The 25,440-nt window shown below is 40.5% G+C and overlaps 1 protein-coding gene across 13 annotated transcripts in view; it reads left to right on the forward strand.

The window, feature by feature from the left end:
• The window catches only part of r3hdm2 (R3H domain containing 2), a 200,217-nt gene that overhangs the window by 99,013 nt on the left and 75,764 nt on the right, over positions 1-25,440 (forward strand). For 12 of the 13 annotated variants that reach the window (XM_008115075.3, XM_062971105.1, XM_016995231.2 and 9 more), the window contains 6 exons: positions 8,839-9,034; positions 12,997-13,038; positions 14,261-14,347; positions 15,985-16,111; positions 23,522-23,600; positions 25,223-25,282. In XM_008115075.3, the coding sequence (XP_008113282.1) occupies positions 8,870-9,034; positions 12,997-13,038; positions 14,261-14,347; positions 15,985-16,111; positions 23,522-23,600; positions 25,223-25,282 (560 nt within the window). In that variant the 5' untranslated portion in view covers positions 8,839-8,869. The remainder of the gene's footprint in view (positions 1-8,838; positions 9,035-12,996; positions 13,039-14,260; positions 14,348-15,984; positions 16,112-23,521; positions 23,601-25,222; positions 25,283-25,440) is intronic. The other variant, XM_016995229.2, reaches the window with a different exon arrangement.

Below are 25,440 nucleotides of genomic sequence, written 5' to 3' on the forward strand. Positions count from 1 at the left end.
GAATTCTGCTTTTTGTAAACTGTGCTGTCCCTTCTGCCCTGTTGTACTATTTCAAATGTCTATGGAATTGGTTAGAGGCAGTTCATCTCAATCAACTATGGGGCTTTGGTGCACAAGTCAAAGTTTGGAAAGGGCAGAGAATCCCTTGACAGAAATAAAACAATGTAACCGACTAATTCTGAATGCTCTGAATGCAGTGTTTGGGAGTTTGCAACACATGAGCCTTGCAGTTGGAAGCTCTTCCTTGGTTTAGTTCAGTGGTTCCCAACCTGTGGGCCACAGCCCAGCAGTAGGCTGCGAGAATGAAAATCAAGTCCGCAAACTTCTTTCCTCTTTACTGTATTTCCACTCCTTTCCATAGAGCTGTGGTGTCTTTATTTTTAGGCCTGTTCCTGGGGTTATTTGTGCTCTGATTCAGAAAATTGCATTGGATAGACCACATCAGCTCTAGATTATTAAATATGGCTTTATGTGGGTGAGCAGATGGCGACTGCTGTATAGCATATGTTCTGTATCAGAAACTAGAGCTGATGTGGTCTAGCCAATGTGAATTTCTGAATCAACACCCCAGATAACCAAACTGTATCTAAAATTGACCAAAAAGTAGTCCCTGGTCAAAATGGTCCCTGGTCAAAGTGGTCCCTGGTCAAGTGGGTCCTGGTCAAAAAAAAGTTGGGAACCACTGGTTTAGTTGGAAGCAGGGCTATCCCCTCACTGAAATTTTTCAAGTTTTTTAAAAAAACCTGGTTTACTCGTGAATTTTAATTGGTTAACGAAATTCCCATGAGTGTCCACTGAAGTTTATCTGTCTTGAGTGTCCACTAAAGTTTATCAATGGAGCCTGATTTCTAAATTATTTTGCATTATGGAACTACAGTACTCTTCATGATTCGCTAAAAAAAAGTTTCAACCCTCCCCACGCATTTTTTTTTCTGGCTATGGCCCTGGTTGGAAATGATGCCAGTGTGGATGTCACGTTTCAGGAAAAGAATTGTCAGACTAATATCTTTTGATGGAAGGAGAATCTTTTCTGCTACCTGGGACCTATTAAATTATTAATCTTTTCAATTTTCTTCTCATTTTAATTGATTTCATTTTCTCGTTATGTATCATTATTTGATACAAAGTAATCCTTTCTATACTTTTTAGTAAGTTTGTTGCTAATACATTGCTGGGCACGTGGATAATAAAAGGAAGAATTTTCCAACCTCTTTCTCTATTTTCTCCCTCCTTGATTTTTTCTTCATCTTCCTTCCCATCCCTCCCTCTCACTCCCTCCCCCCCTCTCTTTCTGCATCAGTGGATCACATTCTTTGAGGTGTTTGGGAAGGTTGGAGCTATACATTTGGTGTTAAAAGATTCACGCTTGCATTTTATCGAGTGATGTTGGATATCCTGACTCTGTGGTGTATGGTTTCCTTCAATTGCTCCTGGAATCTTTGCTGGAAATATATGTTAGGTGCACTACAGACAAACATCACTTAATTTTCTTAGCCTTAAAGTAGAATAATAGACTTGTTAGATGCGTGACCTTTTAAACTGCTAATTCCCAAGAGCAAACTTTGGGTTGCTGATTTCCGCTTAGGGAATGTGGTGTGCTAAATTATTTCTTCCTGCAAAGGGGAATGAGTAATTCAATCACTTCTTGCCTGCTGTTGGACATCATTTAAACCTATGCTGTTTTTGAAGGGTTCTTGAAGAGGGAGAGAAACCCTCTCATAGCAGAACGTGTGGGCTTCCCCTTGCAACACTGGGGGCAGGGAAAGGCTGAGGCTTCTTACCATTTGGCTACTCCCTCCCTTCATATCTTGTAGGGACATGTGGGAGGAGTGAGAGAGGACCATGGAGGGAAGTTCTCTCTTTGCTCTTCTATAACATCAGGAGCATGAAGGAGGGATGCTAGAGGGATGGGGAGAGCTGTAATCCTCTGTGATCTTCTTTTTCTGTTGGGGGGACAGAGAGGTCATTTCTGAAAAGGAAAAAGAATCAAAAAGTAGCAAAGCAGCAATAAGAGCAGTAGCAGCAGCAGTTCAATGAATCAGAAACTTCTAGTGCCAGCAGTAGAGCAATTGAGCTTAAGCAATTTAGGAGCAGAGTCAAGCTTAAAAGTTATGAAAGACTTTATTCAAAAAACTACATACAGTAGAGTCTCACTTATCCAAGCCTCGCTTATCCAAGCTTCTGGATTATCCAAGCCATTTTTGTAGTCAATGTTTTCAATATATCGTGATATTTTGGTGATAAATTCATAAATACAGTAATTACAACATAACATTACTGCATATTGAACTACTTTTTCTGTCAAATGTGTTGTATAACATGATGTTTTGGTGCATAATTTGTAAAATCATAACCCCTTGGGCCATTTAGTCCAACCTCCTTTTGCCTTTGTGCACCAAAAGCACTAGCAAAGCACCCCTTAATAATTAATTATTAATTAAATAATAATTAAAATACCATTATAAACAAGCAAAGCTTTGGAAGGCACGCACCAGGCAAGGGAGGAGACAGGAAAGGTGCATACCTTTCCCTCCTACGCTGCGCCACATGCACCTTCCTCAGCAGAGCAGGCGGGAGCTGCCACCACAGGGGCCAGATAAATGACTTCGATGGGCCGCATGTGGGCCCCGGGCCTTAGTTTGGGGACCCCTGCTCTACTGTACCTAGATAGGAAAGTTAATAGGGCTGTCTAACTAAATCACAGCAGACATCTTGCCTCTCCATGCTCACAGGAAAAGAACCAAAGAATAAAATGGAAGACTCGGGGGTTTGCCGTGTAATCAGAAAAGGAGGTGTCCCTCCGAGATGTATCAGTCTAATCAGCAAGGCATAGGAGGAGAGAAAGGAAGACAGACAGATAAAAAGGCCAATACGTGAAGGGCCTTTCCCCACCAACTAACTCATCTAACTAACTTAAGTGCATGGTGAGGACTACAAGCTTGTGCAGTGAGTTCCAAAACTTTCCTCTGCCCAACATGTTATCAGATGGCTGATGAGAAGTTGGGGGAAGATTGGGAAGGTCTCGCATTCTGTGTTTTGGTTGACTGGTTCATGATGGTGCAGAAATGGGTGTTAAAACAAAAATTATGATTTCTTCTCAGCGGATGACCTCACACGTTCTTGAATTGGGGAGGGATGGGAAAAGGGTGAGGCTAGAGGGGAAGGAGTAGTTATTTGTTTAAGGACTGGGGAGAAACGAGGAAGCGTCTTGAGGGAAATCCTCCTCTACAGCATTGTAGGATAGTCAAACAGTTCCTTGTTTTTTATTTATTCAAATATTCTCTCCATCCTTGCTTCTGCCAAGGATTGAAAGAGTATGTGCTGTACCACTGACCTGTCAAGACCACACTAGTTGGTTGTGAGTGGAAAGGCTGAGAGGGTGTAGGGATTTATATGTGCAGAAAAATGTTTTGCATGTGCTCAGAGACACTAAAAAAAATCTAATTAAGAATTCTTCATCCTTGTTCCACTAATGGATTGTTATAGCCAGTCACTTATTGCTACCCTGCAAGGAATTTATGTCCTCCAGGTGGGTTTAAATTTTCATGTCTCCCCACAGTTGTGTAGGTTCCTTCATGTCCTTCATGTCAAATTCTTTTAATATTCATGCTGTGAACCAACGTATAAAAAGCTTAGCTAAAAGGACTCCAGATTTACTTTGGACACAAATAATGATGCATGTCTTTTGGGATCATTTCTGAACCTTTTAACAGTCTATCAGAGTTTGGAAGCTGACATTCACAATTTTGTGAATAGCTATCAAGGTATGTTTTTCAGGTGTCTTTCTTTAATCTTTTTTGGGGGGGGGGGTTGAGAGAAATGTTGGCATACATTTTAAGAGAAGCTTTAGCTTCAAAGGTCTTAAAAACCACCATAAAACATGGAGGAGGGTGTGGCATTTCCTTGGGTTTGTAGTGATAAGATCAGTCTCTGTAAAAATTCAAATCAATACCTGAAATTTTACTACCAGTGATCCAATCCTCCAAATGTCTTTGCTGTGTTCTGAGGTCATACTCATGAAGAGCCCACAGTCCACTTCTTTTATTCTGCATATTGCTAACAGAAACCAGTATAGAAAAAAGCAAGAAATATGGACCTGATGGTCTCTGCTGAAGAAGTCCTGTAATCCAGATGCTGCTGCTTATGCTGTGGATGCTGTTAACAGCATTTATTTTTCTAGGGATAAGATCAATGTGGCTGCCTTCTTGCATCATGACACCCCAGTAGTCACAGTGTTAATAAATTGAGTTCTGGTTCATGATGGTGCACTGGAATCAGCATTGTTTCAACGCAGGTTGTCATACACATTTGAATGTGAAATTGCACTACTATTTTATTTCTTTCCCACCTCGAGCCAAAAGGAGAGGCAGGTAAGAAATAAGAATAACAACAACAACAACAACAACAATAATAATGCTCTCCATTAAGACTGAGCAACTAATTCATAAGAAAAGGGAACTGTTTTAGTGTTCTTTCACTTGTAAAGCACAGTGCTATACCAGGGGTTCCCAAACTATGGCCTAGGGGCTACATGCGGCCCATTGAAGCCATTTATCCGCCCCCACAGCTGCGGCTCCCTCCTCCTCTGCCGAGGAAGGCGCCTTCTCCCTCGTCTGGTGTGCGCCTTCTAAAGCTTTGCATGTTTATAATGGTATTTTAATTATTATTTAATTAATAATTAATTATTAAGGAGTGCTTTGCTAGTACTTTTGGTGCACAAAGGCAGAAGGGGGTTGGACTAAATGGCCCAAGGGGTCTCTTCCAACCCTCTTTATTATTATTATTATTATTATTATTATTATTATTATTATTATTGACACAAAGACACACTATAACACAGCAAATGAGATATATATGCTGGATTTTGTATCACAAAATCACAAGTCAAACACTTCCCAAGCGTTTTAGGACTGTGTGATTTTTTATTATTATTATTATTATTATTATTATTATTATTATTATTATTATTATTATTGTAGTATGACACAGCAAACAGAATAGAAATGCTGGATTTCGTATCACAAAATCACAAGTCGAACACTTCCCAAGTGTCTAGGACTGTGTGATGTATTTTGGGATGATGCATGCAGATCCTAGTAGGGTGGTTTTTTGCAGTTGGCAGATCGTAATTTTGTCAATGCCTTTTGTTTCCAAATGCCGGCTGAGATCTTTTGGCATGACACCCAATGTGCCAATCGCCACTGGGACCACCTGCACTGGTTTCTGCCAGAGTCTTTGAAGTTCAATCTTGAGGTCCTGATAGCATCTGAGTTTTTCCTGTTGTTTTTCGTCAATGATCCAAACCTTTTTCTTTTCCACAACTGTGATGTCTGGTGTGTGGTGATCCAGAACTTTGACAGTCTGGATTCGGAAGTCCCACAGTATCTTTGGGTGCTCATTTTTCAATACTTTTGCAGGTTTGTGATCCCACCAGTTCTTTGCTGCTGGGAAGTGGTACTTGAGGCATAAGTTTTAATCATAATAATAATAATAAGTGCAGGTGGTCCTGGTGGTGATCGGCACACTGGGTGCCGTGCCAAAAGATCTCAGCCGGCATTTGGAAACAATAGACATTGACAAAATTATGATGTGCCAACTGCAAAAGGCCACCCTACTGGGATCTGTGCGCATCATCCGAAAATACATCACACAGTCCTAGACACTTGGGAAGTGTTTGACTTGTGATTTTGTGAAACGAAATCCAGCATATTTATCTTGTTTGCTGTGTCATAATAAAATAATAATAATAATAATAATAAACATTGAGGCTGGGTGGCCATCTGTCAGGGGTGCTTTGCTTGTGCTTTTGGTGCACAAAGGCAGAAGGAGGTTGGACTAAATGGCCCAAGAGGTCTCTTCCAACCCTATTTATTATTTTATTATGATTATGATTAACATTGAGACTGTATTTGTTCCAGTTTTGTTTTTTTACTCAAAATAAGATATGTACAGTGTGCATTTTAAAAAAAACAAAACAAAAAACCAAACAAAAACAAACTCTAGTCTGGCCCTCCAACAGTCTGAGGGACCATGAACTTGCCCCCTGTTTGGGGTGCCCCCTGTGCTATACAATTATCCTTCCACATTCACTGAGGTTAGTCACACAGCCACTACGAAAGTGGAAAACTGCAAATTTTAAAAAAGTTTTTTAAAACCTAAGGGAACATCTCTCTAGGAATGCCTGAGCTCTCCAGCCTGACATGAGAGAATTAATCTTGGAACCAGGGCTGTAGTGGTGGTGGTGGTGGTGGTGGTGGGGGGGGGGGGGGGGTTAGGGGCTCAAGCCCCCCCCCCCCTTCCTGGTGAAAAATTTCAGGTTTAAAAAACCTGGTTTATTCATGAATTTTAACTGATTAACCAAATCCCCATGAGTGTCCACTGAAATTTATCTATGGAGCCTGATTTCTAAACTATTTTGCATTATGGAACTTCATGATTCTCTAAAAAAATGTTTGAACCCCCCCCCCCCCTCCTCGAATCTTTTTTCTGGCTATGGCCCTGTATGGAGTCACCCCAGAAGATATCCTTATTTTTAGAAATAACTTTTTAATCGAACCTGTGAATGATCAAATCCACAAAAGTCAAAAACACAAATATGGAGGAATTACTGTATAAATAAATGATAGTAATAACAATAATAATTGTTATTTCTGTTCTAAATCATTCAAATGGATTAGAGCTGTCATTTCACATATTAGTGCACATTTTTTCCTACTAAACATCCCACTGATGGCAACACATGAAAGGGTATGCCTTTTCTATTAGTTATACAACAACATGGGCCAAGTTTGCCATCAGTCTCTGCTAATAGCATAATCGTTAACCTATCATTTTTTCTCTCCCCCTTCTTCTGGGTAATTGTCTGGAAATCAAATTTCTTGTTAGCAATTTGATAATTCCACATTGTTAATTCCTAAGGCAGTAGCTGTAAAATAAGCAGTGCTGCATGCTCAGTCCTCTGCAACACTACAAATGAAAGAGAAATTACTTTGAATTAGCCTGTGAATGTATTAGTAATTCCCACACAGGGCCAACAGTCAATAAATCGTAAGACTGGTTTTTTTGTGGATTTCTGGCAAATGCTTAGTAAAGGGAGTTGATAAGCATTGTGTTTTCCCCTTTCTTTGTGCCCCAATTGTTATCTAGACAGAGTTCTCTACATCAGCTCCTGAGAGATTTAGGTAGGTGCAGGCCCCTGCATTCTCATGGGCTTGTATTGTGGTGTTCTCCTGGCTTGTCACTTACAGTTACAATTGGGTTTGCATTGTATACCATGCTAGGGTGCTACAAAGCCAGGTACTACAATTGCTGTTGCTTCTGAATTTTATATATACCAAAATTTCTAGACCATTTGGGTGGTTCCTGTTGAAGTAAAACTGCTTTCAATTGAAATATTTGACCAAAGACTAGTAATGGCCACTGTACACATTGAGTATTTGGGGGGGGGGGGGGGAGAGTTTTTTTGTTTTTTTGGGGGGGGGTTTGCTGACAGTTTTTGGAAGTCTCCATGCAGGTGATAAGCAGTTGAAGGGATTTTTAGGTTTCAGAGGTGGATGTAAACTTTTGCATGTGTTTCTCTGCACATTCTGAGTTGACTTTCATGTTTTATGGTTGAGAATAAAGCGAAAATTAAAGTTATATGATCAGCTCTTCTCTCATCACCAACTTTTTCAACCTAAATTAATTGAAGTTCTACAGAATCAATCATGTGCTTTATTTAGTTTTTAGCGTGGCTTAACCCAATGTTCAAGCTTTCTTTTCCTGGTTTTTCTTTTTTTCCCTGAAGCAAGGGCATCGACATTAGAAAGATCATATGTAGTTATGAATTCATATAAATTGATAAACTCTGTGTTTTCCTCTTGCTCTTCTTCTAAGTTGTTGTTATAGAGTCTGGATTTTCGAAGTTAGCTCTCAAGACATCACAAATCCAAATCACCACATTCTCTTAGGGCTGTTATTTAGATACTGAGAACAGTGGACCCTTCCCCAGGCATAACAAGTGCCTGAAACCCCTTCTCTGAAGAGCATCTCGTCTAATTGCTATCCCTAAACAAATGCTGAGATAATATCTCTGTCAAATTATAGTCAGTCCCCAAGTTACAAACAACTCACAGTTAAGAATTGGAATGAGACAACAGGAAATGAGAGAAATCTACCCCTTGAAAGGGAAATTCACTCCTAAAAGAGTTGTTGTGGGGAAAAGGTATCTACACTGAAGCATTACCACCAATCCTTGTTTCCACAACAAGCCAATTTTTTTTCAAACTTCAGAAAGTGTGAAATCTTCTGAACAGGGGCACAGTCAGCATAGGCTGGAGTTATACTGAAAAAATATACCTGTTCTGATTTCATATAAATTCAGCTTAAAAAAACCAACAGAATCTATGTTGTTTGTAACGAGAGCTGCCTGTACCGTGATATAAACAAGGATATAACTGGTCAAAGTAAACTGCCTTGAGTCCCTATGGGTGAGAAAGGCAAGGTAAAAAATATTGTAAATAAAATAAATAAAGTAGAAACCTGCCTCTGCTTCTTGTGATCACAGAGGTTAAGGCAAAGTTCCATGTTGGGTTAAAACAAATGGTTGAATTTCATGCTTTAAACTGGTATTCAGATGGCCTTAATCAGGATTGGGATTGCAGCAGGAGGACAGCTTTCTGCTTCAATAGTCATGATAAATACCATTCCTACACCATTTCCATAATTATTGTTTAGTGTTTATATCAGGATGTGAGGTCTCAGTAGCTGTAGTCAATTCTTTCCTCCTGATACAGATAGCAAATAATGCTAAAAGGAATAACCTGTATTGACCTCAATTTCTGCTGTCATTGTCTTCAGGTGTCATCTCTAACAGTGTATTGTGCTGAAGATGTCTAACAGCAACACAACACAAGAGACACTGGAAATAATGAAAGAGTCGGAAAAGAAGCTGGTTGAGGAATCTGTGAACAAAACCAAGTTTGTATCCAGATCACTAAGCAAAGAAGAACTTGAGAAGGATGGGGAGGAGAGTAGCCTACGGCAGGAATCTCAGGTAACTAGAAGAAGAAATGCAGCCTTGGCCATTAGGGCCACCTCTGCCTCTTATGACAAGTAGAAGACCTTAGACTCTGGTCAGGGAGAAGTTTCATTCCAGTGCTGTTTTTAGTTTGCTTAATTGGAGATTATATCCCAACCCTAGAATCATAGAATCATAGAATAGTAGAGTTGGAAGAGACCTCATGGGCCATCCAGTCCAACCCCCTGCCAAGAAGCAGAAAATCGCATTCAAACACCCCCGACAGATGGCCATCCAGCCTCTGTTTAAAAGCCTCCAAATGTCACAACCCAGGCTGCAGAGCACCAATAACCATACACAGAGGCCAGAATCTATCTAATATCTTTATTGAAGGAATATATAAAGTTAATAAAAGCAAGTGTATGAAATAGTCCAGAAATAGACCTTTCAGGAAAGGTCAAAATTAGTCCCAAGAAACAATGTCCAATATGAAATATTAAGGTCCAAAGTTGTAATCCAATAACCGAAACACTCACTTTGCCAAGCAAAGTGAGGGGAGATGACAAGGTCCTTTAGTCCGTGAACTTGAGCAAGGCTAGAAAGTAACTTGATTCTTGAAACACAAAGCTTGATTCAAGGCAACAAGGAAACGAGGAGCAAGAACAAGATCCGTGGTAATTACTTGGCGAGGTCCGGGAAACAAGGCAAGATCCGGGGAGAAAACAAGGCTGGGAACGAAGGCTTGGAACAGGAACAAAGGCTTGAGAGCAGGAGTAGCTGTCCACACACGCTGCTCCGGTAGCTGACGAATTGACTCCGCAAGATTCCTTCGAGAGCAAGGAACCTAAATAGGGCCTCGTTTTCCCACCAGAGAACACTTCTCTGGGGAACCAGAAACGAAAGTCAATCTCTGTGTCCAGATGTATGACTCCCTAAAATTTCTCATGGGAGCAGGCTTAATCATCTGAATGCTTTGCTGCAATTCTCAAGCTCCTGCGATTAGCCTGCTGCACTCCTTTTTGCTGGAGATAATAATTACGGCGAGAAAAAGGGGGAGATTTTGACTCAGGGCTTGTTTGGCAGATTTCTGGAAGACAAACCTGCAGGTGCAAGGGTTCCATTTCTGGCTGGGAAAGTTCCTTTTCTGGCTGAAATGGTGGAAAACCCAAGTTTTCCTCTTCATCTGTCACAACAGCACTTGGAACGGGACTACATGGCCCATGAGTCATCACACCAAAGAAGGAGCTTCCACCACAGTCTGGGGGAGAGAGTTCCACTGCCGAACAGCCCTCACAGTGAGGAAGTTCTTCCTGATGTTCAGGTGGAATCTCCTTTCCTGTAGTTTGAAGCCATTGTTCCGCGTCCTAGTCTGCAGGGCAGCAGAAAACAAACTTGCTCCCTCCTCCCTATGACTTCCCCTCACGTATTTGTACATGGCGATCATGTCTCCTCTTAGCCTTCTCTTCTGCAGGCTAAACATGCCTAGTTCTTTAAGCTGCTCCTCATAGGTCTTGTTCTCCAGACCTTTGATCATTTTAGTTGCCCTCCTCTGGACGCTTTCCAGTTTGTCAACATCTCTTCTGCAGGCTAAACATGCCCAGTTCTTTAAGCCGCTCCTCATAGGTCTTGTTCTCCAGCCCTTTGATCATTTTAGTTGCCCTCCTCTGGATGCTTTCCAGTTTGTCAACATCTCCCTTCAATTGAGGTGCCCAGAATTGGACACAGTATTCCAGGTGTGGTCTGACCAAGGCAGAGTAGAGGGGGAGCATGACTTCCCTGGACCTAGACGCTATACCCCTATTGATGCAGGCCAAAATCCCGTTGGCTTTCTTAGCAGCCGCATCACATTGCTGGCTCATGTTTAACTTGTTGTCCACAAGGACTCCAAGATCTTTTTCACATGTACTCCTGTCTAGCCAGGCGTCCCCCATTCTGTATCTTTGCATTCCATTTTTGTGCTGAAGTGAAGTATCTTGCATTTGTCCCTGTTGAACTTCATTTTGTTAGTTTTGGCCCATCTCTCTAGTCTGTTAAGATCGTTTTGAATTCTGCTCCTTTCTTCTGGAGTGTTGGCTATTCCTCCCAGTTTGGTGTTATCTGCAAACTTGATGATCGTGCCTTCTAACCCTTCATCTAAGTCGTTAATAAAGATGTTAAACAGAACCAGGCCCAGGACGGAACCCTGCTGCACTCCACTCATGACTTCTTTCCAAGATGAAGATGACGCATTGGTGAGCACCCTTTGGGTTCGTTTGCTTAGCCAGTTACAGATCCACCTAACCGTAGTTTTGTCTAGCCCACATTTTACTAGTTTGTTTACCAGAAGGTCGTGGGGGACCTCTTGACTGCACAAAAACATCCTGTTGTCTGAAACAATTCACCTTATTCTCTCTTGATGCCTCTCATAGCTGTAACTTTCTCTTAGAACATCATAGTGGTGCTGTATCTCTTTTTAATCCTTCCTCAGAGCCCAGTATGCCTTTAGCCTAATCCTATTATCCCCATCCATAGCTCAGATGGAGTCTAAGCATTGTGTTTGCTCACACAGTTGTCCTTGGGCTACCTTTTCTCTTCTCTTCTTCCCTTCTCTTGTGTCCCAATGGTGTTAAAATGTGGATCTCAAATTCTTTGAGGCAGGGGTTTCTCCGTTTTTGTATGAAATGCTCTGTTTTCATAGAAATAATAGTAATATCTAAACAGTTGTATACACTGTTATGTTTCTGTAAGTCACCTGCCCATCCTCTTGAGTATAGCACCAAACTGGCAAGTATCTGCTTCAGATATGTTTGTGCTGCTATTTGATTTTATAGCAATATGTGCTGGGTCCTTCAAGAAAATCTCTTCCAAACTCATCTAGTTTTCTTTGTCTCCTGCATAAAGGGGTCTTTTACAGTGCATCCAGAGCACCCTATCTCTTTTTGCTTTTAGTATATCACATTGAATTGAATGCAGCTTAAACCTAGTTCAGGGTGCATAGACTTGCCAGTTAAGTATGTCTGTGGTTGCTTGATCACTTAAGCTCATTCAAAGCATAAACACAAACAAACTTAATTCAGCAATAGGCCTTAACCATTTTGTAATGTGATTGTTTAAAAAAGGTTTTATTAATATTCCTACAAAGGATGTAGTGCTTAGCAGGCAAGCTTCTGCCTCAACAATATTATGATCCATGCAAATCATAGAAAGAGATAACAACTTGAAGGGAGAGACAAAAGAGATATTGGTATACAAATGACCAATATGAACAAATACTGTCTGATATTATATGGGCTACACTTTGAGAATGATAACTCAGGGGTTCGGCAAAAGCATGACAGAAAAGATGGGTTTAAAAGATGGAATTAAAGAAAGGAGAGAGGATGGCCACACCATTTAAAGAATTCAGTTTTAGGCACAGGTTCAAATCCTCGGAATCTGATGGTTTAACTGGATTTCCCCTCTTCGTGAATATTGCATCTTGTTTATGTATTTGGTATTTAGACATTTCTGGTTGTTCCCTGCCTCGGATTTGGTTTTGCCCTATATGTATGTAAAAACAGCCTGTTTTTATTAGACTCTTGCAAGATAAATTATGCCATGGAAATGATGGCTGCATGATTTAGTGACGTGGTGGAGCTATTAATACTAGCCCCTGTGGCTATCATTATTACTATCCTATTAGGACTTAGATATAGACATAGAAATTCACCAACCATAGCATTTGGAACTTCTCTTGGGACAAGTAGCAAAGTCCTTGCAGGAAGCAATTACATTGCAAAATGTCCTTTCCATGAGCCTTCACCTTTCTGCACTCCCCCAACCATCACCTGTGCCTATTCTGTCCCTTTACAGTTAGAAGTGGCAAAATAGTAGTGCAGTTAACTGGATGTTTGGGATGCATGTTCCACAACAGGCATTTGAATAATGCATTTTGATTTTTTTCTAGCATGTATCTTAACACTGCATAGTATACACAAAGTAGCTTTTCCATCTCCCCTCCTACCCTTTTATTTTTGCAGAGGCGAATATCCAATCATGGGCATGCTAGAAAAAGAGCCAAGGTAAGAGACACTCTATTCTCTTCTCCTTGGTTATATATCATACGGTGCTCCAGATGTGGGACATCAAAAGGAGCTTTTATGAGTATGATCCCTGTCACCCTTGGCATTGAGCCGCCCCAAATATTTTCCTTCTTGTCAGCCCTCCAACTTGGATTTCTTTGTTTCTTCCTTCCAAACCTCTTTACTGTAATTTACTTTTTGTCTGCCTTAAAGGCCTTACATGCTAAAGTGATTGTGTGCCCTCTGAATAATGAAAACATGGCACACCTAGGTGACAAGAGGATGGAAGGCAGGGCAAGACCACTTGTCATTCTATCTACCTTATAGCTATGAAACTGCCCTCTTTGAGAGACTAGCTGGCACGTGAGACATTGGCAGTGAGACCAGGAGTCCATCTAACACAGTATTATTGACTTTGGTTTTAAGCTATTGCTACCTATTCTAAGATTTTGAGATTTCATAGCTCTATATTGGCTCCGTTAATATGTATCTTAAACATTTTTCACATCCCACTCTTAACAGTGGAGAAAACGTCTAAGCTGTGGTCCCTAGCATCCTGTTCCAGCATGTTTGTGTTTGTCCATGTGAAAGATTTGTGTGTTTATTCTCAGCCTCCTCCTTTTTACTCAGAAACAAATCTACATACATGCATAACATCCAAAAATCCTTTCTTTAAAGAAGACCTTTATTTTTTCTTTAAAATAGTACTAGTGTATCACTTAGAATTAGCTGTCTTTGTCAGGGATGCAGGTAAAGCACTAGCTGTGGTGAGACAGCCTTTTAATTAAGGCAGGAAGAAGGTAAGCATTCAGGGCTCCATTTAACCAGGGGTGGTTTATCAGTCAGCATTTTTCTTAATGGGTTCGTGTGCTTCAAGGGAGCCAAGTCATTGTTTTTGACCTGTAAGGCAATGTGTTAGCAGAGACTAAGTGGTGTGCTGGATTACTGCACTAGCCTTCCACTTCTAATGGTGACATGTTTGAATCTTATCTGGGGTATTAAGAGGAAGAATTTCTTTTAGCCGTATGTCTGCAAGTCATTGGTGCTATCTGCTAAAATGTTATATTACCATTGGAGCAAAGGAATTTATGTTTCTAATTATTCTGCTGACAATAATCAATTAGTGCTGATGCAGTTAGCGCTAATTGACTAGCAGCTCAGTGATGCATCAAAGGGAGCTCTAGCCACCTGAACATTATCACAGAAGCTTTTGTCTTTTCAGTCCAATTCAAAGCTGAAGTTGGTCCGGAGTCTGGCTGTATGTGAAGAATCTTCTAGCCCCTTTGTGGATGGGCCATTGGAAACCCAGGTAAGACAGAATTGCAACTTCACTGCTTTTCCATTTAGGTGGAGAGAACACTATCAGTGATTATTTTGGAAAAGATCATGGCCACAAATTCAGCTCTAGCAAAGCTTACTTGTACGTGCAGTTTCAAAAGGGGAAATAGTAACAGTATCATACCAATACGCTGTTACGTGCCTTTATTTCTGACATGTAATAACCCCAAGGCAAACCTATAATGGGGTTTTCTTGGCAAGATTTGTCCAAATGGAGATTGCCTTTGTCTTTCTTTGAGTCTGAGAGAGTGCGGCTTGGCCAAGGTCACCCAGTGGGTTTCCAGAACTGAACAGGGATTCAGACTCTTGTGTCCAGAGTCATAGTCCAAAGCTCGGACCACTACACCATACTGGCTCTCAGTGTGTGCTAGAGTTATGATAGGGTTCCAGTTACTATTTTTATCTATAAGTCCATTTTCTCTGTCTCCTTACTCTATGAACTTCCTTTGAATTAGCATGTATACTACCTGATTATACTGAGTGGAATGCTAGACAAGGCTTTCAGAATAAGGTTGCCCTTGATATAATCATGCTACCATATTACACCTCCTCTAGAATAATATAGCAGAAGATAGAATTTCAGCTCTTCCAGTAAACTTCCATAGCATGCACTTGTACCGGAAAGCCACATAGTTCAGATTGCAGTAGGCAGTAATGAAATGAAAGAAGAAAATAAAGTACATTGATGTTATAGATCATTGCTCAATCCAAACAATACAAATAACTGGAGTGAGTGAGACATGCCACATAATAGGTGGGAATGGTTAAATTCAATTTAAGGAAAAACCTATTGTTCTCTTCCTTCTCTTCTTTGAAAGTGCTACAGATTCTGGGTTTCAAGAGGGATAGGAAAGAGATGGAGTAAAAGTCCTTTCAGCTTGGACTTCTATCCATTTTTGATTAAGCTGTTTAATCTATTGCGGTTTTTTTTACGTGTCAGGAGCGGCTTGAGAAACTGCAAGTCACTTCTGGTGTGAGAGAATTGGGCGTCTGCAAGTATGTTACCCAGGAGACGCCCAGATGTTTGATGTTTTACCATCCTTGTAGAAGGTTTCTCTCATGTCCCTGCTTCAGGAGCTGGAGCTGGAGCTGACAGAGGGAGCTCATTCGCTCTCCCTGAATTCAAATCGTTGACCTGACAGTCTGCAGTCCTGCTGGCACAAAGGCTTAACCCATTGTGCCACCAGGGGCTCCTAATCTATTGCGTGATAAGCATGGAAAAGGTTCAGAGCATAAATAACTGAAACTCTGGGTAAATCACAAAAGCAAGCAGCCACACATAGCAGTTGGAGCACTCTCCTGGGGTCATTAGCCAATCTGACCCAACACAAAATTACTTTCCAGATCAAAATACATTGATCATAAAATCATAGAATAGTAGAGTTGGAAGAGACCTCATGGGCCATCCAGTCCAACCCCCTGCCAAGAAGCAGGAAATCGCATTCATAGCACCCCGACAGATGGCCATCCAGCCTCTGTTTAAAAGCCTCCAAAGAAGGAGCCTCCACCACAGTCCGGGGGAGAGAGTTCCACTGCCGAACATCAAATGCATGCTCCCCACTTCAGTTGATTGTGAAGCATCAGCTATGGCTTTTTTCTTATCATTAGGATATCATACAGTTGCATATCAATTGCCCTCCTGACAAGAAAGATGAGAAGTCTGCAAAAGATGGTCCTGAAAAAGAAGATAAAGAGAAAAATAAAGAGAAGGCCCCCAAGAAAATGCTGTCTAGAGGTAAGACAATTTCAGGCTCCTGTTAAATTTTTTCTTTCCATTATCCATAAAGAGACAACATACATATGCTCTTCTCATGGGTTAGTTATCCTTTTAATACAACTTTTCTAGCCACAACGAGGATCATATGCAACTTTATGCAACATACTATGAAACTTTAAATTTTACTTCACTTAAGAAGGAGCAACATCAACAATTCACAAACATTTTGTACCAGAAATGTTTTTTGTAGAGGTAAAAGTTTATGAGACTTCAGCACCCATTTCCATAATAGACTTTTAACAATATGAATATGCAAATTAATGATTAAGATGTACCTACAAAATGTTATTGTTTGTCTGATTAGAATTATTTTAATAAAATCCCCCAAAACTAGAAAAAAGAAGATAGATTTTGGCTTTGAAAAGATGATGCATGCTGTATTATGTTTGCAGACATCTTAACATGCATCAGAAGTAGGCAAAATGTCTGATCAAGATAAGCACAGAGTGACATTATGTTTGTAGCAATACACATGTAAAATAACTATCTATAATAGGTTAAATGGTTGTGCATAAAGTTTGTGTATGTGCTATGCAGTGAGTTGATGTCCTATCTCTCACTTGTATACAGAACCTTATTGGGTGATTTTATGATCTCTTCACATAGAAAAACAAAGATAAAACTGTAAGATTAAATAAAGTGGAAAAAGTGTTTACATAACTGTAATGCAGAAGAGAGGTGTTTTGGGTTGTTGTCATTTCAGATGCCTTAGGTGAATTTTAAAAGAGTTGTTTTGGACAGGTACTAAAGGCCCACTTTGCATTTCCCCTCATTCCCCAGTGATTGGGAAGTGACTGTGCATAATAATAATAATAATAAAACTTTATTTATACCCCGCCACCATCTCCCCTATGGGGACTCGGGGCGGCTTACATGGGGCAATGCCCAGACACCATACAATATAACAAAATAAACAGCAAATCATAACACAATATTATCATCTCAGTCGATGGGCACTTGCTTTGACTGTAGACCATCAACTGGAAATTCCACAGTTTCTGGCAGTTCTGGTTGAGAGGCTCTGCTAAATGGGGAAAGACCTCTGCCTGAGTCGCTGAAGACCTGCTGTCAGTCATTTAGGACATAAAGGACAAATAGTTTGGCTTAGTGTAAGTCATATGCCTGTGTCCCTCTGTTAAAATCTGGGCTGGCTGCCTTGTATCAATCTCATTCATTTTACTTATGTCACTTTATATTCTGCCATGGTTCATTCCTCACAACTTCTCTCTATTCTTGTTAATTCTTTCTTGATAGCCTCATTTCTTAGAGCTTTCTGTTATAGCTGAAGCCTTTCCTCATCCATAGCTCCCAGCAGCTTTGCAATTTTTTACTGGCTGCTTTGTGTCTTGGATCCTAGAGAAAAATGGAGTATTAATAACACAATGTAACACGATTTTTGTTCCTGGGCTATAAGTGTTATTTTCTAAATGGGTCTATCATAAAAACGTGGAAAACGTTTATTAAAATGCAAAAGCTTTGTTTTTGTGGGACATCCTGCAGCACATTTTGCTATATTTTTTCAGTGAATATCTCCTAGTCTCAATCAATGCAACAGAGTTTGTGGCAGCCACAAAAATGAAGTTTCTGGAGTATAACTTTCAAAGTAAATACTGCACAATTAAACAGGAAATAACACTTTCAAACCAGGAACAGATTTTTTTCAAATGTTGTTACACAGTGTATTAATAATAATAATAATAATAATAATCATCATCATCATCTCAGCCGCTATCAGAACCTCAAGATTGAACTTCAAAGACTCTGGCAGAAACCAGTGCAGGTGGTCCCAGTGGTGATCGGCACACTGGGTGCCGTGCCAAAAGATCTCAGCCGGCATTTGGAAACAATAGACATTGACAAAATTACGACCTGCCAACTGCAAAAGGCCACCCTACTGGGATCTGCGAGCATCATCCGAAAATACATCACACAGTCCTAGACACTTGGGAAGTGTTCGACTTGTGATTTTGTGATATGAAATCCAGCATATCTATCTTGTTTGCTGTGTCATAATAAAATAATAATAATAAATGTTCGACTTGTGATTTTGTGAAACAAAATCCAGCATATCTATCTTGTTTGCTGTGTCATACAATAAAATAATAATAATAATGCTATTTGAATGAGATAGCGTTGAAGTGGGATTGTAGTGTGGCATTTGCTTACTTTAATGAGGTAAGTAGCCCTTTCTCCGAGATCCAAAATTCAGATGCATTGGTTGAGAAATGGTTCCCCTCCCCAGATACTGTATAGTTGTATTATGCCACTCTTCTTACAACCCAATCAGTGCTGTCTTGAGTTTATCACAGACTCTCACTTAGTTGAGTTTTCAGTTTCACCTCTTCTTCTTGTTCAGTAAACCAGTATGCCTAGAAATGGAGTCAGCATGCAGTGCCATGTAAGTGACAAAGAAGGTAAACTGCTGCTGCATTGCAAAATAGAACAGAGGTTGGATTAACATATGACATGGCTCTGTTAATGAGTCAGATGATTGGCCTGTCTAACCTGATAGTGTCTGCTCCAATAGGCTGTACCTCTCCAAGGTTTAAAAGCAAACATTTATCTCTCCCTCTGCCATCTAGGATTGTTTTGATAGTAATGCCGCAATAGAATGGCAGGTATTATGTCTACAAATCATGTGCTCCAGCACTGAGATAGAGCTGTCTAAATAATAATTTGCAAGGCACAGTTCAGTGCCCCACAGGGTTTCTATCAGTGTTTGGAAAAGTTATGGCACACTTGTGCACATCACCTGTGTTAAATGGAAGCTGTAACCCTGGGAGTGGGACATTATAAATGTTCTCTGTCTCCATTGTTTACCAATGAGGCATAACAAAAAACAATTCTTCAAAAACATGTATTGGTTCCAAATCAATACACAGTTCAAGGATCCAGGTTTCCCACTCTTTGTTCATTAATGGGGTCAGAGGAACAGTAATCTGTAAATTGCTGCAGGCTCAGACATCTGAAAGGAGAATATGTTGGGGCAGTTTCAGAACCCCCCTATTCCCATACTCCTGTCTCAGCATGGTCAGCCCTGGTGAGAAATGGACATTTGTGCAGATTTGGATCCTATAGAAACCAATGCATCCCATTTGAGCTCACTGGGCAGAGGCCTCCGATTGTTTCTAAGAGCTTCTTTCTGACTGAGCTCCAGAATCTTTCCAGGTACGGTAGACAGATTCCTGCACATACCAAGAACAGTACCCTCTGCTCTCTAGAACTGCTCAGGAGATAAAAGAATGAAGTAAGGGCTCAGAGGTTAAGAAAGTCCTGGGGAGAGACTGCTGGGTCTGCTTCCTTGTCCTTCTTTCTTTGCTTATGAGAAAGCCTTTACTTCAGTTGCAGGCTGCCCCATTGCTTCCTTCTGTAGGAGTCTTCCAAGGCTGAGACAAATCCAACACCCTTTCGGTGCTCTGGTTCCTCCTGGATCCCCTCCCTTCCTGGCAATAGCATCAGCTTTTGCCATCGCTTTGCTATGTCTCTATGCTATGAAATCATGGTAGTTTTTCAGGGTCTTTAACCACTCCTGCCAAAGTGGGCAAACTACACCAAACTAAAAATTCCACAGTTCCAAAGCATTGAGCCATGGCAATTAAAGTGGTGTCAAACTGCATTGATTCCACAGTATAGATGCATCCAGGGGAGGATAGAAGTATGGTAAGTCTTCACAATAACCATTATGTTCTTAGGCTGTTCCCTTGATCATAGCAACATCCTCTCACATTTGGTCATAGCCATCATAGAGCTGGCTTTGCCCATTAGCTGATCTGAGATGATAATCCTGAACTCCTTGTAACCTGTGAAATGTTTACATGTCTGTGGAATGACTCAGAGATCAAAATAAGTAAAGTGAACTTGATACCTACTAACAAGATCAGGATTTGCCTTTATTATCCTTGGATAAGCAGCCCAGTAAACAATAGTATAGTGAAATGTCTGCATTCTGAAATCAGAGGAAATTGTGATTTGTTTCAGGTTGGGAACTTGACTTGACCATGCTGGATGGAGGATTCTGGGAGCTGTACTGTAATGAAGAAAAAAAAGTTCCCAAGTTCTGGGACTTGTTCCGAGTATCCTGTTAGGATACATTGTTGACATTATTTTTGGGATTGGTGGCTGTACTGATGTTTAACTTCAGTACAGTTGTATTATTTAAACAATTGTGTAAACAATTCAATTTCTGTCTGATTTGTAGCACTTTCTTTTGTTTCACCCAATAGTATTATTTTAAAATAGATACCCTCCCCCTTTTCATTACAAGTAATGCTCAAAGCTGGATGATGGAGGAAGGTAGGGAGTTTCAGAAAAACATCTATTTCTGTTTTATTGACTTTTCTAAAGCCTTTGACTGTGTGGATCATAATAAATTGTGGCAAGTTCTTGGTGGTATGGGAATACCAAGTCATCTTGTCTGTCTCCTGACCATGGAACAACAGACTGGTTCAAGATTGGGAAAGGAGTACGGCAGTGCTGTATACTTTCACCATACCTATTTGACTTGTGTGCAGACATGTGGGGCTTGATTAATCCAAGGCTGGAGTTAAAATTGCTGGAAGAAACATTAACAACCTTAGATATGCAGATGATACTACTTTAATGGCTGATAGTGAGGAGGAGCTGAGGAGCCTTATAACCAGGTGAAAGAAGAAAGTGCAAAAGCTTGGTTGCAGTTAAGCATCAAGAAAACCAAGATGATGGCAACAAGATTGATTGATAACTGGCAAATAGAGAGAGAGAAAACATGGAGGCAGTGACAGACTTTGTAGGCGTAAAGATTCCTGCAGACGCAGACTGCAGCCAGGAAATCAGAAGACGTTTACTTCTTGGGCAGATATCAATGATCAATGACGATAAAATATTGAAGTATAGAGACATCACACTGGCAACGAAGGTCCGCATAGTTAAAGCAATGATATTCCCCGTAGTAACGTATGGATGCGAGAGCTGGACCATAAGGAAGGCTGAGCAAAGGAAGATAGACGCTTTTGAACTGTGTTGTTGGAGGAAAAATCTGAGAGTGCCTTGAACCGCAAGAAGATTCAACCAGTCCATAGTACAGGAAATAATGCCCAGCTGCTCACTGGAGGGAAGGATATTAGAAGCAAAGATAAAATATTTTGGCCACATCATGAGAAGACAAGAAATCTTGGAGAAGATAATGATGCTGGGGAAAAAGAAAGGAAAAAGGAAGAGTGGCCGACCAAGGGCAAGATGGATGGATGGTATTTTTGAAGTGACTGGCCTGACCTTGAAGGAGCTGGGGGTGGCGATGGCCGACAGGGAGCTCTGGCCTGGGCTGGTCCATGATGTCACAAAGGGTTGGAAGCGACTGAACGAATAAACAACAACAATGCTCAAAACATCTTACCAACAATATGATAGATAATAAGAGCAAAGTTCAATATAATATGCAAGCATCTACCAATTAAGATTGACTTCAGCAAAATGTCTTTAGAAGCTCAGAGACTGTCTGAATGAAAATGTCTGTATTTATAGCCAAAGGACAACAAGGATAAGGCCACCTTGGACCATTCATGACAGGGAGTTTCAGAGATCTGAAGATGCCACCAGAAATGCCCATTCCTGTGTTTTTATCAGTAGTGACTCTGACAGTGACAGAACAGAACAGAGCTTCTCTCAAACATCTTAAAAGTTGGGCAAACCAATGTTAGTCCTTAAGTCTCATCCATATCTTACTGTAAAGAAGTATGAATTTTAATTTACAGATGCCATGTTTAACTGTGTTTTAAAAAGGGTTAATATTTCAGTTACTCAGCACTCAGAGGCTGGTTGCCATGGAGAAGGGGGCGGAGCCAACTGGGTTAGCTGCAGAGAGAGTAGAATTTGGAGGGAAACTCAGTCAGTCAGTCAGTGTCTGTGGTCAGCAAACCACAGGGAAGTCCGATTCTCAGTTGGAGGATCAGGGTGGCTCAAATGTGGGATTTTGAGTCAATTCTAAAATAAGTTTGGTGACTTATTTTAGGTAGTCTGGGCTCTGTTGAAGCTCAGGGAAGGCTGATCCTAAGTTAGGGGATCAGGGATAAAATAAGTTTGGTGGCTTATTTTAAGGTAGTCTGTTAGTGGAGAAAGAACTGACATTTTAAGAAGTTTGGAACACCTCAATATAACTTTGCAACTGTTCAGTAACGTGCCTCAAACAAGAAGAAAAGTTATTGTAACCATTAAGCTGTGCCTGAATAAACTTGTTATTGTTCTCTCAAACATCTCAGTCTGTCATATATACACACATCAAGAATAAAGAAGAAAGAAGAAAAATAAAAGTCTCTTCTATAAGTAGCCAGTGGCTAAATCTTCCAATAGTGGTGGCAAGAGTTGATAATCCCCCTTGACATCTGGTGGCCGCATTATAAACATTTTTACATTTGGTAGCAGCGGTGGGATTCAAAAAGTAATCCCCCCTGCATGAGATCTCCACACTTACCTTTCCAAAATCAGTCTGTGATTTGTTTTTGTTTTTTAAAATCTGAACCAAAGTGAATTTGAAAAATATATTTCAAAGTTATTTATCTGTGAAAAAACAGCCTTTTTCATGTATTTGGAACCAAAAAACAGTGGCTGCATCAAGAAGTACACAAGCCAGTAGAAACCTTCATTCTGATCTGCTTATTAGCTTGAGAATTGTTTATTCAGTAGATTTATATTAGACTTTGCAAATATTTAATTCCTCAGTCATCCATCATGCATTAAGAAGTGGGTGGAATTCTTTCTGCATATAGGCACAGGTTGGTATTGCATGATAAGAACCCATGAAAGACAATCCTGCCAGGAAACCTTGATTGCTCTAAGAAACACTTAATTAGCTTCATTTTCAATTCAAGTCTGTATTCAGTTCTACCAAGCCTCATTTGCTGTAAACTTCTTTTTAAGATGTTATCCTTCTAGAACTTGTTTGAGACAGGAAAATTATGTTGGGTGAAATGACTTGTGTGCAGTTATTTATGCAATTAGTGGCAGAACAAGAACATTCTAGAATAGTAACTTAATTCTCAGTCTGTTACTTATTCTCTAAGCATAAGGCAACCATTCCAAAATCTGGAATGGCCATTGGTGGTCTCAGACTCCCACCATTCCTAGTCAGCATGACCACTGTTTGGGCATGTTGGGAAATCATTGCCCAAGAATGTCTGGAAAACAAAGATTGGGACCAAAATAGCCATTGGACCCTCTGTTCCAGTGGAACCAACTTAACTCTGCTGGTGATGCTAGAAGTGACAGGAACTTTAGCACTGAGCTTGAGCCCTTGCACAATAAATCAGAACCACACTGTTCATATTTGTTTTCACTCTTTGCATGCTGTTCCAGTAAAGAGAATATTGCTTGAGTTCCTACTATCATCTCTTGTAGATTCCAGCCAGGAATACACAGACTCCACTGGAATAGATCTGCATGAATTTTTAGTAAACACACTGAAGAAAAACCCAAGGTAAGTTTGAGTACATTTATGTGGCAGATTTTCAGATGGAAAGTAGATGGTGGTCTTTCAAGGTTGCAAGAGCTAAAAACATGGGGAGTACTAGGATTATGTTGTGAATATGGGGTGGAATTACGGGAACATTGGTGAATCCCTTATCTCATGGGGTGAAGGAAGCGTTGATGACCATGAACTGAGGGTCCTCTAGTGCAATGGTTCTCAACCTGGGGTCCCCAGATGTTTTTGGCCTACAACTCCCAGAAATCCCACCCAATTTTCCAGCTGTTAGAATTTCTGGGAGTTGAAGGCCAAAAACATCTGGGGACCCCAGATTGAGAGCCACTGCTCTAGGGGGACTCTCAGTTTGCTCGATTTTGCTTCTTGCAAATACACATAGAGCATGTATGATTCTTGGGTCCTGGAGCATAAAATGGGAAATAACGTAATCAATGGACTCTTTACATAGCCCCTGGGCCATAGTAAGAGCCCATGTCTAAATTCAGCACAGAGCCTATCTGCTAGCTGCAGGAGATCTGATTGCAGAAACATCCACTGCTGATATTTGCTATACTCCAGTATTATTTAATGAAGTTGGTAACCACAATATTGAATTATCTGCTTCTCCAGATACTTTGGACTTCAGCTCCCAAAATTTCTACAGCTGGTAGGCTGGCTGGGATTTGTAGTAGCTGTAGTCCAAAACACCTGGAGGAGCAGAGTTTGAGAAACACTGCCCTAGAGCATTGTGAAAAATCATAATAGCAGCTATCATACTTAGCCACTGACCTTGGATAGGAGTGCGGATGCTTCTAAACCTGCCAATTTAGGATAAACCCCACTGGCAGGTACTTTGCTGAAGGTGTAAATAAGCTTCCTGAGTACTGATGTTGGCCATGCGGAAGATAGTAGATGTTTGGAAATTACATGATGTTACATCTGACTTTACCCCAGGGGGATCTCGAATGCCTAAATTACTCGTACTTTTCAGCTGTTGCATGGACCTTGCAGTGGTCTCCCATTGAGGGTCTAGTTAATATCCACTTAGCTTTAGCTCTGGGACCCACAGAGCTTATTTGAAAATCCTGTAAATATAAGAAGTTAGAATTGGAATCATTCTAGCATTGTAGCCCAACAAAATAGATGTATTCTTGCACTGAGCATAAGACTGGTAAGATGGAAAGTAGTGGGTATGAGTTAGTTAAGAATGAGCCACAATAGCTCAAAGGGCCCTTTATAAATGGCCTCCTGATACTCCTGTGTAAATTATTTCCTGTTTTTAATGTAATAAACAATGTCATAGCTGAATGCCAGGCACTGGCTACTTTCTGATTTCTGTTTCTCTTTAATAATACAGGCTCTGTGAGAGCCGATGGGGTATTATGCTCCTAGAAGTGTAATCACTGTGCAGAAATGAATCTACCTGAACAAAAAAAGCTCTCCTTTAAACTTGCTACATCTGTTTTGCAACTGTCAGTGCAGGACAGGTAGTAATGCCTTTATTGTTGAATTATGTTGAGCTTTTAGCTTAACATTGGGATGGAGGAGGGCAGTAATTTGCAGGTTTTAAAGAGCTGTATGGCTATTTATGCTCCGGATGCTTCCTCCTTTCTTTTTCCTTATTTTCTCTTTAACAGGGATAGGATGATGCTGCTAAAATTAGAACAGGAGATCCTGGAATTTATTAATGATAACAAGTAAGTACTGTGACATAAAGGATGTCCACTAATTATGTTTCCTTACAGTAAAATGGTTTTACTCCCAATCAAGCTTAGAATATTAGAATTTAAAGGCAGATAGAGCTGCCTTTGGTCTTGTCTAATAGTGCTCTTCCCTAATTGGCTGCCATTTCAAG

Source organism: Anolis carolinensis, chromosome 2 (genome assembly GCF_035594765.1).
Source record: "Anolis carolinensis isolate JA03-04 chromosome 2, rAnoCar3.1.pri, whole genome shotgun sequence".
NCBI lineage: Eukaryota > Metazoa > Chordata > Lepidosauria > Squamata > Dactyloidae > Anolis > Anolis carolinensis.